The following is an 18,013-nucleotide window of genomic DNA, read 5'->3' on the forward strand; positions in this document are numbered from 1 at the left end:
TAATAAAGGACATCCAGTGTAAGCAAAAGTAGAAATCTTTATACATCTTAGGCTTGTCAGGAAATACTATTTTCAGACTTTAATTTTAAAATTAGATATACATACCCCCTAATGGACAGAACTTCACAGTGCTGGGCAAGTGCCATTATGTCAGGAATCACATTCTCTTCTTGAAGCAAGTTAAGGCCCCAATTTGATGATCCGATATTTCCCTAGAATGAAGTTGTTATTTGCCATCAAATATAATTAACTGCTGATGTCATTTGTAGTGGTGCCCACAAAACTCTTGGCATGCTAATAAGGTGAAATGCCACCTGGCCACAATTTTAGTATAACTTCAAACCTTTAACTTTTAAGATCAGATAGCCAATCCTTCTGGTATTTTTCATCTGTGAGCAATGAAGGACTCAGGGCACCATATGTCACCTTGGGCTCTGGGATAACAGAACAAGGATAATCCTACATTTCCGCTCATCATACAGGCACTTTACTTGTCCCCATCAATAGTCAACTTGGACTGGGGCACAGAGAAAAAAACATTGGTGAGGGAGGGAAGACAGACCCATGATATATGATGAAACTAATGTCCAGTTTTGTTCCTGCTCCACCCCAAAAGGATTTCAGACTTCCCTTCTATCTCCCCCCAGTGGGCCAATTGAACCAGGTAGGTTCAAACCCACCAGTCGATGTCTCCCCTCAAATGTTTTGGGAAAATGATGGTGACACTAAGCAGGTCACAGCAAGTCATATCCCTTGAAGATTAGCCACACATATTACCATACATGCTACATTATGGCAGTCCATTCTTTTGCTTTGTAAAAAAGTGAAGAGTAATAATGATTTTTTAAAAAGAACAGGAGTACTTCTGGCACCTTAGAGACTAACAAATTTATCTGAGCACAAGCTTTTGTGGGCTACAGCCCACTTCATCGGATGCATAGAATGGAACATATAGTAAGAAGATATGTATATATACACGTACAGAGAATGTGAAAAAGTGGAGTAAGAAGCTAATTAATTAAGATGAGCTATTATCAGTAGGAGAAAAAGAAAACCTTTTGTAGTGATAATCAAGATGGCCCATTTAGACAGTTGACAAGAAGCTGTGAGGATACTTAACATGAGGAAATAGATTCAATATGTGTAAACCCAGCCACTCCCAGTCTCTATTCAAACCCAAGTTAATGGTATCTAGTTTGCATATTAATTCAAGCTCAGCAGTTTCTCCTTGGAGCCTGTTTTTGAAGCTTTTCTGTTGCAAAATTGCCACCCTTAAATCTTTTACTGAGTGGCCAGAGAGGTTGAAGTGTTCTTCTACCGGTTTTTGAATGTTATGATTCCTGATGTCAGATTTGTGTCCATTTATTCTTTTCTGTAGAGACTGTCCGGTTTGGCCAATATACACAGCATTGCTGGCACATGACTGCATATATCACATTGGTAGATGTGCAGGTGAACAGCCCCTGATGGCGTGGCTAATGTGATTAGGCTCTATGATGGTGTCACTTGAATAAATATGGCAAAGAGTCCTGTGGCACCTTATAAACTAACAGACGTATTGGAGCATAAGCTTTCGTGGGTGAATACCCACTTCGTGGGATGCATCAGTTGCATCCGACAAAGTGGGTATTCACCCACGAAAGCTTATGCTCCAACACGTCTGTTAGTCTATAAGGTGCCCCAGGACTCTTTGCTGCTTTTACAGATCCAGACTAACACTTTTACCCATCTGATACTTGAATAAACATGTGGACAGAGTTGGCATTGGGCTTTGTTGCAAGGACAGGTTCCTGGATTAGTGTTTTTGCTGTGTGGTTACTGGAGAGTATTTGCTTCAGGTTGGGGGGCTGTCTGTAAGCGAGGACTTGTCTGTCTCCCAAGATTTGTGAGAGTGAGGGATCATTTTCCAGGATAGGTTGTAAATTTTTGATGATGTGCTGGAGAGGTTTTAGTTGGGGGCTGAAGGTGACAGCTAGTGGCGTTCTGTTATTTTCTTTGTTGGGCCTGTCCTGTAGTAGGTAACTTCTGTGTACCCTTCTGGCTCTGTTAATCTGTTTTTTCACTTCAGTAGGTTTCCGGTATAGGGTGGTGGTTATGTGACCATCGCTTATTAGCACAGTAGTGTCCAGGAAATGGACCACTCGTGTGGATTGGTCTAGGCTGAGGTTGATGGTGGATGGAAATTGTTGAAATCATGGTGGACTTCGTCAAGGGCTTCTTTTCCATGGGTCCAGATGAAGAAGATGTCATCAATGTAGTGCAAATAGAGTAGGGGCATTAGGGGACGAGAGCTAAGGAAGCGTTGTTCTATAAAAATATTGGCATACTGTGGGGCCATGCGGGTACCATAGCAGTGCCGCTGACTTGAAGATATATATTGTCCCCAAATGTGAAACAGTTGTGGGTGAGGACAAAGTCACAAAGGTCAGCCACCAGGTTTGCCCTGACATTATCGGTGATACTGTTCCTGATAGCTTGTAGTCCATCTTTGTGTGAACAGTTTCTACGCAAAAGAATAAATGGACACAAATCTGACATCAGGAATCATAACATTCAAAAACCGGTAGGAGAACACTTCAACCTCTCTGGCCGCTCAGTAAAAGATTTAAGGGTGGCAATTTTGCAACAGAAAAGCTTTAAATAACAGACTCCAAGGAGAAACTGCTGAGCTTGAATTAATATGCAAACTAGATACCATTAACTTGGGTTTGAATAGAGACTGGGAGTGGCTGGCTCAGAACACATATTGAATCTATTTCCTCATGTTAAGTATCCTCACACCTTCTTGTCAACTGTCTAAATGGGCCATCTTGATTATCACTACAAAAGGTTTTCTTTTTCCTCTTGCTGATAACAGCTCATCTTAACTAATTAGCCTCTTACAGAGAACATGAAAAATTGGAGTGTGTGTGTGTGTGTGTATCTATCTATCTTTTTACTATATGTTCCATTCTATGCACGAAAGCTTATGCTCAAATAAATTTGTTAGTCTCTAAGGTGCCACAAGTATTCCTGTTCTTTTTGCGGATGCAGACTAATATGGCTGCTACTCTGAAACCAAAGATTTTTTAAAGAGCCACATGCAATGCATAGTATTCCATCAGCAAGACCAGCTAGGATACCATAAGAGTAAGTCTTGTGAACTACTTTTACTTAAAACTAATTCCTTAATTATTTCAGTATGTGAAAAATTACAGCAGAAATAAGAGGAAAGAAAAGCAATAGACAGATATTTCTATTACTAACCAAGGCCCAAAGGGCTGCTTTCAGATGTTTAATTCCTTCCCACTTATCCAACATCGGGGAACGAACAGTGTAACTTAAATCTGGGACAACACTCTAGAGGACGAGAACAAAACAAACTCAGTTCAAAGTGACTAAATATTGAAAGTTTTAATACATCAGGTTCTCCTAAAGCTTTTAACAAATGTTTACATACACACACTTTAAATTGGACAGTTCCAGCATATAAAAACTTTGACTGATTAACACCAAAAATGCCGAAGGAAAATTATAAACTTAACACTACCTCATCTGCCAAAGAGGAGCAAATGATTCTGTAGTCAGTGCATACAACATGTTAATACTTACTTTTACACCATTGGAAAGCCTTCTCATTGCAGTTTTACAATTCAAAGGGTAAAGAGATTCCTAGTATATTCTTTTTCCTTTCCCTCATATCCAAATGATTTACAAATCAGAGATTAATAACATGATTAACTTCATTTAGGGATGGCATTATGTAATCTCCCCAGCAGAGCTCAATCCAACATACTTCAAAGCTAATCACAATCCCCCTGTTGTCTGGGTATACCAAAAGGAGGACAGGAGACACTTGATATGGATTTTAATCAGGCTACAACTTTATTATATAGATGTATGGGACTACCCGGCAGATAAAGTGTACAGTGTAGGCAAACCCATGTTTATTCAAATTGTTACCCGGGGCTTCCACCAGCCACCCTTTATTTTCCATCCAAGTTCCCCCAGCCAACCCATGGCTTGGACCTTACCATCCACCCCACTTGTAGAGGGTTAAGGTTGGCTATAAGAACGGGGGGCAAGTCGATTTGGCTCCCTGCCATACCAATCATAGGAGTCTCCAAGCCCCCTCCCCCATTCCGTTCCTTTATCCAGCACATCCTTTTTAGTCCTTTACCAGGTCATTTATCTGGTAAGTGGATGCCTTCCCTAGGGAGTACCTGCACTGGACAGCCGCCCCACACTTACAAAATAAGTTGCGACATAAGGCCTACCACCTTTTCTTCTTACCAGGAAAGGTCCTCCCTGACACCTGTTGGTGGAGTGAGGATTTTTTGCCTTCCCCACAAGGCCAATCTGGTGGTGCAGGAAAAATTACTTCCCAGCCTTCCTTAAAAAGGAGCAACCAGCACAATGCCCACAACAGGTCCTAGACCAACCTGATATTTGCCACCTCTTGGGGAGGGACGGAGGGTGCTGCCTTGCCTGCTGTGTGGAAAAAGGGGCTTACAATGCCCAGGTCTTGCACCTTTATAGCCTTCCGACCTCACATTCCCAGGGGGTGAGTCAGCGCCGCAAAGCTGACCACTGTTCACTTTTTGCAGCAGTTTCTGACCTCATTTCCCTCCCTCCCCGCGGCCATAAAACACAACTGCCTTCCCTCGGCAAGCTGAGACACCATTCCCCCTGCTTTTGGTGCGGTCACTATCTGAGTTTCGGGCCTCTTTTGTACAAAGACTGTCAACCATTTCACATTCTGTCCAATTGTGCGATGGTTTTAATTACATGAACAGACAGATGCTCACCAGCAGCTTGAGTGAAAGCATCAAATATAACTGTTAGTGAATTATGCAAGTTTAATTCAGGTCTCAAAAGGGGACGGATTCATTGAATTAACTCAATGCATTATTTGACCCTCCACTTGAAGTTATTTTATTTAAACAATTCTATAAAACTCACTCTATAAGATAAGTTTACAAGTTAATTTTTAAAAATGAAAAAAGACTTATTTATTTCTCTCTCCATTTTCAAGGACCTAAAATACACATTTGTTTTAACAAAAATTCTCAATCCATATTTTCTATATGCATAAAGCAAAAGCATAGCTTTACTAATCATTGCTTATAGTGTTCATCCAGCTAAAATATACTCTCCAGAAAGCATTTCTTATTGGTGATGTGTTTGCCTTTCCTATTTCGGTCCTGACCATTCAGAATGATCAGTTGTAAGAAGCAGATTGAAAGATATTTCTCTGATGTTTTCAACAACAGGGAAGAATTTCACATGATGATAGAATGCAGGTAAAAATTGTCCTTGCAAGATATAACTTTGAAATTTGGAAAGTCCATAGTTTTATGAATCTTCATTTAATGACTGTTCAAATGATGATCAAAACAGAGGTTATCCAAGTCAGTTATTCTAGAAGGGTTACATTACACTTGAAAAGTTGTTTTTACTTTCAGTTAGGGCTGCCAAGTAATTAAAAAAATTAAAAGTGATTATACATACTGTTAAACAATAGAATATCATTTATTTAAATATTTTTGGATGTTTTCTACATTTTCAAATATATTGATTGCAATTACAACACAGAATACAAAGTGTACAGTGCTCACTCTATATTATTATTTTTGATTACGAATATTTGCACTGAAAAATTAACAAAAGAAACAGTATTTTTCAATTCACCTAATACAAGTACTGTAGTGCAATCTCTTTATCATGAAAGTTGAACTTACAAATGTAAAATTATGTACCAAAAAATAACTGCATTCAAAAAAGTCTGTTACCTGTTCCGTAACTGGTGTTCTTTGAGATGTGTTGCTCATGTCTATTCCACAGTGGGTGTGCGTGTATGCCACGTGCACCGGTGCTGTAAGTTTTTCCCTTAGCAGTACCCGTTGGGGGGAGAGGGGGTGAGCACCGCTGCAACCCCTGGAGTGGCGCTTCTATATCGCGCTAAACGGGGAGCTGCGAGTTCCCCCCACCCTCGGTTCCTTCTTGCAGGACAACTCTGACAGAGGGGAAGGAGGGCGGGATGTGGAATAGACATGATCAACACATCTTGAAGAACACCAGTTACGGAAAAGGTAACTGTCTTTTCTTCTTCGAGTGCTTGCTCATGTGTATTCCACAGTAGGTGATTCCAAGCTATATCTGTTGGAGGTGGGTAGGAGTTCACCAGTTCCTGGGACACAGTACTGCTCTGCCGAACCCGGGCATCATCCCTAGTTTGGGAGACGATCGTATAGTGTGCAGTGAACGTGTGAACTGAAGACCAGGTGGCAGCCCTACAGATGTCCTGGGTAAGGACATGGGCTACATAGGCAGCCGACAAGGCCTGAGCCCTCATTGAGTGCGCCCTGACGATCGGTGGTGGCGGAACCCCTGCCAGATCATAGCACGTGCGTATGCATGAGGTGATCCAGCGACAAAGGCGCTGGGTGGAAATAGGCTGCCCCTTCATACGCTCAGCCGAGGTAACGAAGAGTTGTGAGGATTTACGGAACAGTTTAGTACGAACCAGGTAGAAGGCCAGTGCCCTGCATACGTTGAGCGTGTGGAGGCGGCATTCCTCATTGGAGGAATGGGGCTTGGGACAGAGCATGGGAAGGAAGATGTCCTGTTCCATATGGAAGGCAGAGACCACCTTTGGGAGGAATGCAGGGGATGGGCAAAGTTGGACCTTATCCTTGTGGAAGACCATATATGGAGGTTCTGAGATCAAGGCCCTGAGCTCCGAGACACGTCGGGCCTTGCTACAAGGAAAGCTATCTTCCAGGAGAGGTGAGACCAGGAACATGTGGCCAAGGGTTCAAAGGGAGGCCCGGTGAGGCGGGACAACACCAGGTTTAGGTCCCATTGCGGTACAGGGGATCTAGCGTACGGGAATGAACGGTCAAGGCCTCTCAGGAAGCGGGAGGTCATAGTATGGGAGAAGACCGAGTGCCCTTGCACTGGTGGGTGGAAGGCCGATATGGCCACCAAGTGTACTCTGACAGAGGCGGTTGCCCCTCAAGGATACACTGGAGTGGTGTGGACAATGAGGGAAGTCCCCGCTCCCCCGGAAAATCTGGACCACTTCGCCAGGTACGTCCGGCATGTGGACAACTTCCTACTTTCTGGGAGGACCCGCCTGACTTCCTCAGAACACCTCCTTGTCTAGCCACTGAGCTGCCATGCTGTCAGGCGGAGAGCAGCCAGATTGGGATGAAGGAGGTGGCTCCCCCGTTCTGGGAGAGGAGGTCTGGGCGAAGCGGCAACCTCCTTGGAGGGGCCGCCAACAGGTCCAGTAGGGTCCCATACCAATGTTGACGGGGCCAGGCTGGGGCAATGAGGATGTGCCTTGTCTGTTTTCACTTTTTCTAGAACTTTGCCTATAAGGGGAAAATGGTGGAAAAGCATAGAAAAGCTGGTCCAACCACTGCAGGAGGAAGGCATCTGAGATCGAGTCCCTTCCCAGCCTCCGCCTTGGAACAAACCCGGGGGCAACGCCAGTTCTGGCGGGGCGCGAACAGATCCATGTGGAGAATTCCCCACTCTTGAAAGAGCCGGTGAGTGACCACCGTGGGGAGCGACCACTCGTAATGGGGGGAAAAAGCCCTGCTGAGGCGATTGGCTTGTGTATTGCGGGTGCCTGGTAGGTGGAAAGCCCTCAGGGAGATGTTGTGGGCTATACAGAACTCCCATAGGCTCAGGGCTTCCCGGCAGAGGGCCGAGGACTGTGCCCCACCTTGCCTGTTGATGTAGAACATTGCGGTGGTGCTGTCCGTAAGGACTCTGACCACCTTGCCATGACACTGTGTGACGAATGGAGGGACGCGTCCAAGGTTGACCACACATCCCTTGGGTTTGCATGTTCCCTATGTGGGCTCCCCGGCCCAAGTCCGATGCATCGGACACCAGGTCTATTGACGGGGCTGTCTCCCGGAAAGGAACCCCTTGGAGCATGTTGCCTGGGGAGGACTACCATTCTAGGGAGGCAATTACTGGGGTTGGTACCGTGAGGACCTTGTCCAGGCCGTCCCGTGCCTGGGAGAAGTGGGAGGCTAGCCATAGCTGGAGGGGCCTCATTCGGAGCCTGGCGTGGTGGACCACATACGTGCACGCCACCATGTGTCCCAGAATCTGAAGGCATGCCCTTGCTGTTGTCACCGGAAAAGCCGTGACTGATGCGATGAGACCTTTGAGGGTTTCGAACCTGCCCACTGGGAGAGAGGCTGTGGCCCTTAAGGAGTCCAGTAGTGCCCCTATGAATTCTATGCGCTGCACCGGGACCAGCATTGATTTGGTCTCGTTTACCAACAGGCCGAGCTTGGCGCATGTAGACAGGAGCAGATCCACACGGGCCCTCATCTGAGACCGTGAGTTTCCCTTGAGAAGCCAATCATCCAGATATGGGAACATCTGGACCCCTTCTCGTCTAAGGTAGGCCGCCACCACCACCATACACTTTGTGAATACCCTGGGCGCCGTGGATAGGACAAACGGGAGAACTGTGAACTGGTAGTGGTCGGGCCCCACCAGGAACAGGAGGAAGTGCCTGTGCCTTTTGAAAATATGGATGTGGAAATATGCATCCTGAAGGTCCAGGGCAGAGTACCAGTCCCCCGGGTCCAGGGAGGGGATAATAGAAGCCAGGGATACCATGCGGAACTTAGAGCGGACCATAAACCAATTGAGATTCCGCAGATCTAGGATTGGCCTGAGACCCCCTTTCGTCTTTGGGATCAGGAAATAATCGGGAGTAGAAGCCCCTGCCCTGGAATTCTACTGGCACTCTCTCCACCGCCCCCAGGCGTAGTAGTCGTTCCACCTCCTGACCTAGGAGGTGAATGTGCTCTGGGTCCCCTGAGCCCACCAGGGATGGAGGTGGTTGGGCAGGGGTGAACTCAACTGCAACATGTAGCCCTTGGAAATGGTGTTGAGGACCCAGCTGTCTGAGGTTATTTGTGATCATTCGCCACGGAAGGCGGACAATCGGTTGCCAAACACAAACTTTATTAGTAGAGGGGTTTCCATGGCAACTACCCTGGTGCCGCCCTGCAAATAGTCAAAATCGCCTCTGTCCCTGCCTCTTGACCTTAGAGGGCCCAGGTTGTGGAGCAGAGCGGGACTGTCGTTGAGGCCAGCAATTTTGGTCTCTCAGCCTCTTGAAAGGGGACTCATATCTGCTCTGTGCAGGGTGAGCCGACGTCTGCGGTTTGGCCTTGTCCTTAGCTGGAGGGACGCACAGGCCCAAGGTCTGCAGGGTGGTGTGAGAGTCTTTCATCCCGTGCAGCCTGATGTCTGTCTGTTCGGCGAACAGGGCTTTCCCGTTGAATGGCGGGTCCTGCATGAGGGACTGGACCTCCCCCGAAAGCCCGGACAGGAAGAGCCATGACTCCCTGTGCATGGAGATTGCAGAGGCCATTGAGCGAGCCAACGTATCCGCCGCGTCTGACACTGCCTGCAGGGAAGCTTTGGCTGCCGTCGCCCCCTCATCCACCAATGCCTTAAAGTCCTTCCTATCCCACTCTGGGAGGAGTGGCTCGAACTTTGGCAGGGACTCCCATATTTTAAAATCATATCGGCTCAGTAAGGCCTGATGGTTGGCCACCCAGAGCTGGATGTTAGGATATAGATATTCAGGCCTGTCTGTAAAGGCCTATACTCTAAGAATTTAGGTGTATTCTTATCGCTTGGCTAGTTCTAGAGGTATAAAAGAAAGAAATCACTGTCTGCCGGTGTAAGGGCCTTCTCTTACTGTGACAGTCTGAGGCCCTGTTCTTAGGCTAAGGCCTTTGGCTAAGCAGCAGAGGCAGCCATAAGCTGGGAAGCGAACAGTCACATCCTCACATTCCAAACTAGTCACATTGAAATAAGGTGCTATTGGGCTGTTAGGCATTATCAGGACAGGATTGTATTCCTATCACCTCCAGAGAAAGGGAAGTGCCTAGAAAATGTAAAAGGAAACTTAGTTTGATAGCATCCTGTCTGGCAAGAACTCACTTATCAATAGCTGGGATGTGAAATCCTCACTTCTGTATTGTTTTGCCATTATAGTTCCCACTTTGCTATTGTTTGTCTGTATAATCTCTGTCTGGTTCTGTGATTGTTCCTGTCTGCTGTATAATTAATTTTGCTGGGTGTAAACTAATTAAGGTGGTGGGATATAATTGGTTACATAATCATGTTACAATATGTAAGGATTGGTTAGTTAAATTTCAGGAAAATGATTGGTTAAGGTATAGCTAAGCAGAACTCAAGTTTTACTATATAATCTATAGTCAATGAGGAAGGGTGTGGGTGGGGGTGGGCATGGGCATGTGGGTGAGGGAAATGGGAGCAGGGAATGGGAGTAAGGAAGTTGGAATCATGTTTGGCTAAGGGTAGCAATGGGAACAGGGACACAGGTCTAAGGCTCTGTGGTGTCAGAGCTGGGAAGGAGGACACTAAGGAAGGAAACTGGAATCATGCTTGCTGGAAGTTCACCCCAATAAACATCGAATTGTTTGAACCTTTGGACTTCGGGTATTGTTGCTCTCTGTTCATGCGAGAAGGACCAGGGAAGTAAGTGGGTGAAGGAATAAGCCCCCTAACACTGGAAACTCAAAGAGAAGTAAAGTTTTCAACCAAAAGAGTCTAGCCTCCTGGCCTCTTTATTCTTGGGGGTGGGCGAGGGCTGGCTCTGCTGCTCCCAGTGGTTCACAGATTCCACCACCAGAGAGTTAGGTGCCGGGTGAGAGTAGAGGTATTCATGGTTCTTGGCCGGCATGAAATACTTCCTCTCAGCCTTCTTGGAAATCAGGGCCAGAGAGGCAAGAGTTAGCCACAAGGCGTTGGAGATGTTGGCTATTCCTTGGTGAAGGGGTAAAGCCACATGTCCCGGCCCCGAGGAGGACAGTACATTAAAGAAGGAATTGGACAGGCCCTCCACCTCCTCGGCCTGCAACTGGAGGCTCGACGCCACCTGCTTTAGCAGGTCTTGATGAGGCCTGAAGTCTTCCTGTGGAGCAGAGGGCGGTGGTGCTGTGATGGTGTTATCTGGTGCAGGAAAGGAGGCCGGCACAGGGCTGTGGGCCTCAGCCGGTGCATCAACCCCCAGGTCGGAGTCCAGGCGCAGAGCCGACGACTCATGACCTGTCAACTTGTCCCTCTGCCTAGATAGCGAGGCCGACGAGGCCTCAGACACCCCGGCCACCGAGCGGGTTCCAGGCTGGGTGGGCATCGGCGGCCACGGTGCCCATTGACACCATTGTCCCTGCCATGGGGCCCCTTGCCACTGTCCATGCTGCAGGCCCAGTAGCACTATCTGGTCGGGCAGTACGACCCAGAGAGGAGTGGCTGAGTGCTGAGGCCGAAGCCACCACTGACCGAACGGTACCGTAGGAGCAGCGGTGCCTATGATGCTGTCTTCCATGGGACCAAGACCTCAATGTCGAGACAGGTACCTGCCGGAAGTACTGTCCCAAGACTCGCTTCGGCGCCTGGACCTGCGGTGGCGGTGACATGTGGCAGGAGCCCCGTGTGTGACAGAGCGGAAGCGTCAGTCACACCGAGACCAGATACGATAGCTGCGTCGTGAAGAAGAGCGCCTTTGACACCTATCTCGGTGCCTACGTCTGCTGCTGCGTGGCGTAGAGGGACCCAGGGACTCCTGCCCGGATGGAACCCTGGTTGGCGTCGAGGGTGATGGACACGAGCTGCGAGTGGACCGGTTGCTGCGCACTGAACGAGGCAGAGAGTGGTCTTCAGGGTGAGAGCTGCGACGTTCTAGGGAGGCCTGTCGAGTGCTGAGAGGCGGTTTGCCTAGGGACCAAGGGCCCGCCACTGGCAGCGCCCCAGGCACCAGCAAGCTCAGAATGTCTCATGAGGCCTGTAGAGCCTCTGGCGTTGACGGCATCCTGACTGCGGGAGAGGTGCGTGTCGACGCTGCCAGGCTACTCCGCTCAGCACGAGTCAGAGGTTTCGAGCTCGGGGGGGGGAACCGAGGGCTGTCCAACGCGGGACCAGCCTCTCACCCTTCATTCTCTCAGCGCTGCTGCGAGGTCGACCTCTTCCTTTGTTTCTTGGAAGGGGAACGGTGCCGACTGGTGGAGGGGGTTTCGCTGCGCACCAACGATGCGGCGCCTGGTGCTGAGTCCGCTCGGTGTGCTGGAGTTGGAGCGAGCGCCAATTCCATGAGGAGAGCGTGAAGCCTGATGGGTCTCTCCTTCTTAGTTCGCGGCTTGAAAGACCTGCAGATCTTACAGCATTCACTCACGTGAGTTTCGCTAAGCAGCAGAGACACTCAGCATGTGGATTGCTCCTTGGCATGGAACGGTGACAGGAGTCGCACGACTTGAAGCCTGGGACACAGGGCATGCAGTGGGCCACTCTAATAACTGAGAAACTACTTTCTACGAGCTAACAACACTAGCTAAAGGTACCACTAAGATCAACTGGAAAGGCTGCAGCAACGCTGGAGCAAGACGTTCTGACGCACCTTCACTGGCGGCAAGAAGGAACTGAGGGTGGGGGGAGCTCACGGCTCCCCTTATAGCGCGATATAGAGGCACCACTCCAGGGGTCGCAGTGCTGCTCCCCCCCATGGGTACTGCTAAGGGAAAAACCGGCACGGGTGTACATGGCGCGCACGCACACCTACTGTGGAATACACATGAGCAAGCACTCGAAAAAGAATGTAAAACTTTAGAGCCTACAAGACCACTCAGTCTGTTTCTTTCTGGAATGGTGGTTGAAGCATGAAGGGGCATACGAATGTTTAGCATACCTTGTGATGCCGGCTGCAAAAGACCCATGGGAACATGTTCTCACTTATCAGTGACATTGTAAATAAGAAGTGGGCAGCATTATCTCCCCTAAACATAAACAAACTTGTTTGTCTTAGCAATTGGCTGAACAAGAAGTAAGACTCTGTGGACTTGTAGGCTCTAAAAATTTTTTTGAGTGCAGTTATGGAGCAAAAAAAAATATCTACAGTTGTAAGTTACACTTTCACAACAAAGAAATTGCACTACAGTACTTGTATGAGGTGAACTGAAAAACACGGTTTCTTTTATCATTTTTCAGTGCAAATATTTGTAATAAAAAATAGAGTGAGCAGTGTACACTTTGTATTCTGTGTTGTAATTGAAATCAATACATTTTAAAATGTAGAAAAACATCGAAAAATATTTAATAAGTTTCAATTAGTATTCTATTGTTTAACAATGCGATTACAACCGTGATTAATCGTGATTAATTTTTTTTGAGTTAATCGTGTGAGTTATCTGGAATTAATTGACAGCCCTACTTTTAATTTATCTATAGTCAATGTCCTCACCTGAACTTCCAACAAATGACAGCCTGTTTTGTGGTGCACCAGTTGGCCATAAAGGTGAACTGGCAGGTAGACATGTGGCCGCTGTAATCTGGTAGAAAGAGAGATGATCTGTTTAGATGGCAATAATTATGACATTTTAAAAAGCAATCACAATTCATGTCTTTCTTAAAACAAGTTTACGTGTAACAGAAGTTACCTTTGGTTGCTCCGACGAACATAGTTATCGCCATCAATAGGTTTACGGTAAGTGGTAAGTGCTTCATTAAGTTGTTCTTCAATTAATTCAACATATTTTAAATTGTACTCCTAAAAAGGAAAATTAAAATATAGAGCCTATCACCTTGTTGATAATATGACGGTCAACAAATGTTTCTAGTATTTACAATATACTACCGTATTATGGAGAAACTATTTCTGACTATAATCAAGGTTGAGTTTTTCAGCTAGTGCAGTAATTACAGTACTTAGAGTACAGAATGAATTTTCTGAAAATTTACAGTGAATCTCCCCAACTACTTTAGGGGATAAAATTAGTTAAAAAATGGATGCTAAGAGAATTAGCACCTGATATAGCACTTTTTCTCTCAAATAATCCTAAAAGGACAAGAGATAATTCAAGCTTTTAGTTTAAACACTGAAATCTTGTGTGTAGGCTATATTTGAATATTTTTTGTAGGATTAATGGAAAGACAGACTTATTTTAATAACTAATTTTCTCCATCAACAGAGGCTGAACAATTATGGACCTACTATAGAGAATTCCAAGAACTGCCCTCTTTCAAAATGGCGGTCATCTCCAATGGCTCTCAGTGTACTGAAGCAAGAAGCTGCCCTCGGGTACCTATCTCTCCATTGTTGTCAGTGAGTCTGAGTGTTCCTGTTCACTTTCTAACAGAATAGTGTGTCAACATCTTCATTAGACCACCTAAGCTTCACTTTCTTTGGTAACCATTAGAGCCAGTAGCCATTTGGAAAAAAGGCAATTATTTGTGAAAGAAATTCTCTCTCCCAGAGAAGGTATTATGCACCACCTTCTGCTGACAACTCAGCAGACCCACCACTCTTCTAAAGCATCTAATCTGTCATGTAGTTGTGTACATTTGGGGAAAAGGGAACTGTTGCCAAATGTTGGAGGGTTTTTTTGTTAATTTTATATCATCAAAAATCTCATCAACATGCTCTTAATAAGACAAGACAGTATTCACACAATGGAGTGAAGAGTCCCTAATAACAGGATGTTTCACTAGAAAGACTCACAAACCCTTAATCACTGAAGCAACAGAATGTCCTGACATTAATATTGTACAACTGTGAATTCCTTCCAAGCTTCTAAATGACTATATTCACACTGTCCCTCCTTTAAAAATAATTAGAATTACCTTTTGCCATTTCTCCATTTGTTTTGTTACATAACCTCTCTCATTTAGATAGGAAAACCCCTTTGGAATGGACAGAAATCTGTAAAGTAACAACAGACAATGAATAGTCCATCTCTAACAAACCACTTTGAGTATGAACGTTTTTCTGAAATGAAAAGATGCATGTAACACCTACCTTAGAAGCAAAAGCAACCCTTTGTCTCCAAGATGGGAGAGAGCAGGTTTCATCTGGATAAGGGCGTGAAGATTGGCCTAAAAGAGAAGAAAAACTTATTTTAAAATCCTGAATTTATGTAAGCCATTTAAATTAAAAAGACAACTATTTATTTAGAATAAGAAATATCTATATGTGGTTTGAGCATTGGCCTGCTAAACCCAGGGTTGTGAGTTCAATCCTTGAGGGGGCCATTTAGGGATCTGGGGCAAAAAAAAATTGGGGATTGGTCCTGCTTTGAGCAGGGGGTTGGACTAGATGATCTCCTGAGGTCCCTTCCAACTCTGATAGTCTATGAGCCTATGAGAAGCTCTGAGCACCTTTAAGAATGAAAATTACAATAGCAGTGATAACCACCCAGAAGCACATGAAATTGAAAGTATATGACAGAGAGTAATCAACATCACAAAAATGTCCTACAATATATGCTACTGTAGTTCACTAATATTCATTATATAGGCACTCTGTAGCAGGCAAATTAAACACTCTGCAAAGTGTAATTATCAAAAAAGGAAATTTGATTTAATTTTTTAAAGAAAGAAAATATAATTTTTCTACATACATTCTTAAGTTATTGCTGTAGACTAATGATGCTCACCTTATCTTCACACGCCTCATCTAAGATATCAAGTGCTTCAGAAGATATGGTTTTATTTTTATCATGCAGCTGGGTCACCAGTAATTCAATCCCCCAGTTACTAAAGAATTCTACATTGGCCCTCAACAATACTCGTAAATGTTTTGTTGCATATAACCTGCAGCTCTGCAAAAGGAAAAAAAAAAATTTGCAAGAGAGAATATACAGTAGTTAAATATTAAATGGATTTTTCATATTCAAAAGCAGTGCACTTCCATCATAATGTTACACAGCAAATAAGTGCAGTTTACACATTGTTTTGCACGTATTACTAGAATTATAACTGTCTACATGTTTTTCTCTTACAGAAAGTGTGATGTAACTATTTTTTCCATGACCACAAGTTATCTGGTCAGGACAAGTCTCACTTGTCTCATCTGAAAGCCAATACCATCTAACAGTCCACTGTCTTTGGCACGGTGTAGAAAATTGTCAGTACAGTTATAAGTGCTGCCTTGTGAATTGCCAGCACTATTTCATACAGGACAGCTTCTATGCTCTACCTGCAGCAATGATTTGAAAAATCTACTTTTCTCTGATGAGTGGGAAAGCTGGCCCTGGTACCTGAAGCGATTTATACTATCAATTTTTGAAGAATTTAAGATCTCTTACAATATGTTGCTTAAGTTGTGAAGATAACCTTCTAAATGTGAACAAATTCAGTGCAGTTTCCCAAGCCAGACAACTCCAATGCTTATGTTGCTACTTGCAGCTTTCCTAAGTAGCAGAGTGAAATGAACAAGACATTGGTCCATTGCTGCTACAGTAGAACCTCAGAGTTACGAATGCCAGAGTTACGAACTGACCAGTCAACCACACACCTCATTTGGAACCGGAAGTACACAACCAGACAACAGCAGAGACCAAAAAAAGCAAATGCAGTACAGTACTGTGTTAAACGTAAATTACTAAAAAAAATAAAGGGAAAGTTTTAAAAAAAAGATTTGACAAGATAAGGAAACAGTTTCTGTGCTTGTTTTGTTTACATTAAGATGGTTAAAAGCAGCATTTTTCTTCTACATATTAAAGTTTCCAAGCTGTATTAAGTCAATGTTCAATAGAAAACTTTTGAAAGAACCACCATAATGTTTTGCTGAGTTATGAACAACCTCCATTCCCAAGGTGTTCGTAACTGAGGTTCTACTGTACTCAGAACCCTGTGGGCAGCAATGAAAACTGGTAACTATCAAGTCAATTTCACTATTGCTACTGGGGAAAGCTCTGAGGAAAAGTGGAGCCAGGTAGGCTCAACCTAGGCTACAAACATTTGTTGTTTAGCTTAAGCTTATCCCTAGGAGAGTTGCGGACTAACTTTTACATGCATTAAATAGCTAGTTAGCTGGCAATCAATTAATTTTAGACAAGAAGTCTAGTGAAGACAAACAAATGATGGTGTAGGATGAGGGTTCTGGGGAGAGCAAAAGCGGAACTACAAAAATTCCTTGATTATCTGACTTTGCTCAACACAAGGGTAACCCCTGCCCTCCAAGTCTCCCCCTCCTCCCACACCACAAACTTAGACCTCATGGAGTTCCTCCCTATCTCACGGTGGGAGAAGCATGAAATCCAAGAGTTTCTATCATCACGATTTCTTTAAAGGTTTCAGAGTAACAGCCGTGTTAGTCTGTATTCGCAAAAAGAAAAGGAGTATTTGTGGCACCTTAGAGACTGACCAATTTATTTGAGCATGAGCTTTCGTGAGCTACAGCTCACTTCATCGGATGCATACCGTGGAAACTGCAGAAGACATTATATACACAGAGAACATGAAACAATACCTCCTCCCACCCCACTCTCCTGCTGGTAATAGCTTATCTAAAGTGATCATCAAGTTGGGCCATTTCCAGCACAAATCCAGGTTTTCTCACCCCCCCACCCGCTCCCCCCTTTTTTTTCCCCCAAAAAAACACACACAAAAACTCACTCTCCTGCTGGTAATAGCTTATCCAAAGCGACCACTCTCCCTACAATGTGCATGATAATCAAGGTGGGCCATTTCCAGCACAAATCCAGGTTCTCTCAACCCCCCCCCCCCCCACAAACTCACTCTCCTGCTGGCAATAGCTCATCCAAACTGACCACTCTCCTTACAATGTGGGCCATTTCCAGCATAAATCCAAGTTTAACCAAAACGTCGGGGGGAGGTAGAAAAAAACAAGGGGAAATAGGCTACCTTGCATAATGACTTAGCCACTCCCAGTCTCTATTTAAGCCTAAAGTAATAGTATCCAATTTGCAAATGAATTCCAATTCAGCAGTTTCTTGCTGGAGTCTGGATTTGAAGTTTTTTTGTTGTAAGATAGCGACCTTCATGTCTGTGATTGCATGACCAGAGAGATTGAAGTGTTCTCCGACTGGTTTATGAATGTTATAATTCTTGACATCTGATTCGTGTCCATTTATTCTTTTACGTAGAGATTGTCCAGTTTGACCAATGTACATGGCAGAGGGGCATTGCTGGCACATGATGGCATATATCACATTGGTGGATGTGC

General features: G+C 45.0%; 1 protein-coding gene across 6 annotated transcripts in view; it reads right to left on the bottom strand.

Moving 5' to 3' along the window:
• The window catches only part of RICTOR (RPTOR independent companion of MTOR complex 2), a 189,240-nt gene that overhangs the window by 27,798 nt on the left and 143,429 nt on the right, over positions 1 to 18,013 (bottom strand). For all 6 annotated transcript variants that reach the window (XM_077816775.1, XM_077816777.1, XM_077816776.1 and 3 more), the window contains 7 exons: positions 15,480 to 15,644; positions 14,843 to 14,919; positions 14,668 to 14,746; positions 13,485 to 13,594; positions 13,289 to 13,376; positions 3,247 to 3,339; positions 106 to 212 (listed from right to left, as the gene is read on the bottom strand). In XM_077816775.1, coding sequence (XP_077672901.1) covers positions 106 to 212; positions 3,247 to 3,339; positions 13,289 to 13,376; positions 13,485 to 13,594; positions 14,668 to 14,746; positions 14,843 to 14,919; positions 15,480 to 15,644 — 719 coding nt within the window. The remainder of the gene's footprint in view (positions 1 to 105; positions 213 to 3,246; positions 3,340 to 13,288; positions 13,377 to 13,484; positions 13,595 to 14,667; positions 14,747 to 14,842; positions 14,920 to 15,479; positions 15,645 to 18,013) is intronic.

This window comes from Eretmochelys imbricata, chromosome 5 (genome assembly GCF_965152235.1).
Source record: "Eretmochelys imbricata isolate rEreImb1 chromosome 5, rEreImb1.hap1, whole genome shotgun sequence".
NCBI classification, from domain to species: domain Eukaryota; kingdom Metazoa; phylum Chordata; order Testudines; family Cheloniidae; genus Eretmochelys; species Eretmochelys imbricata.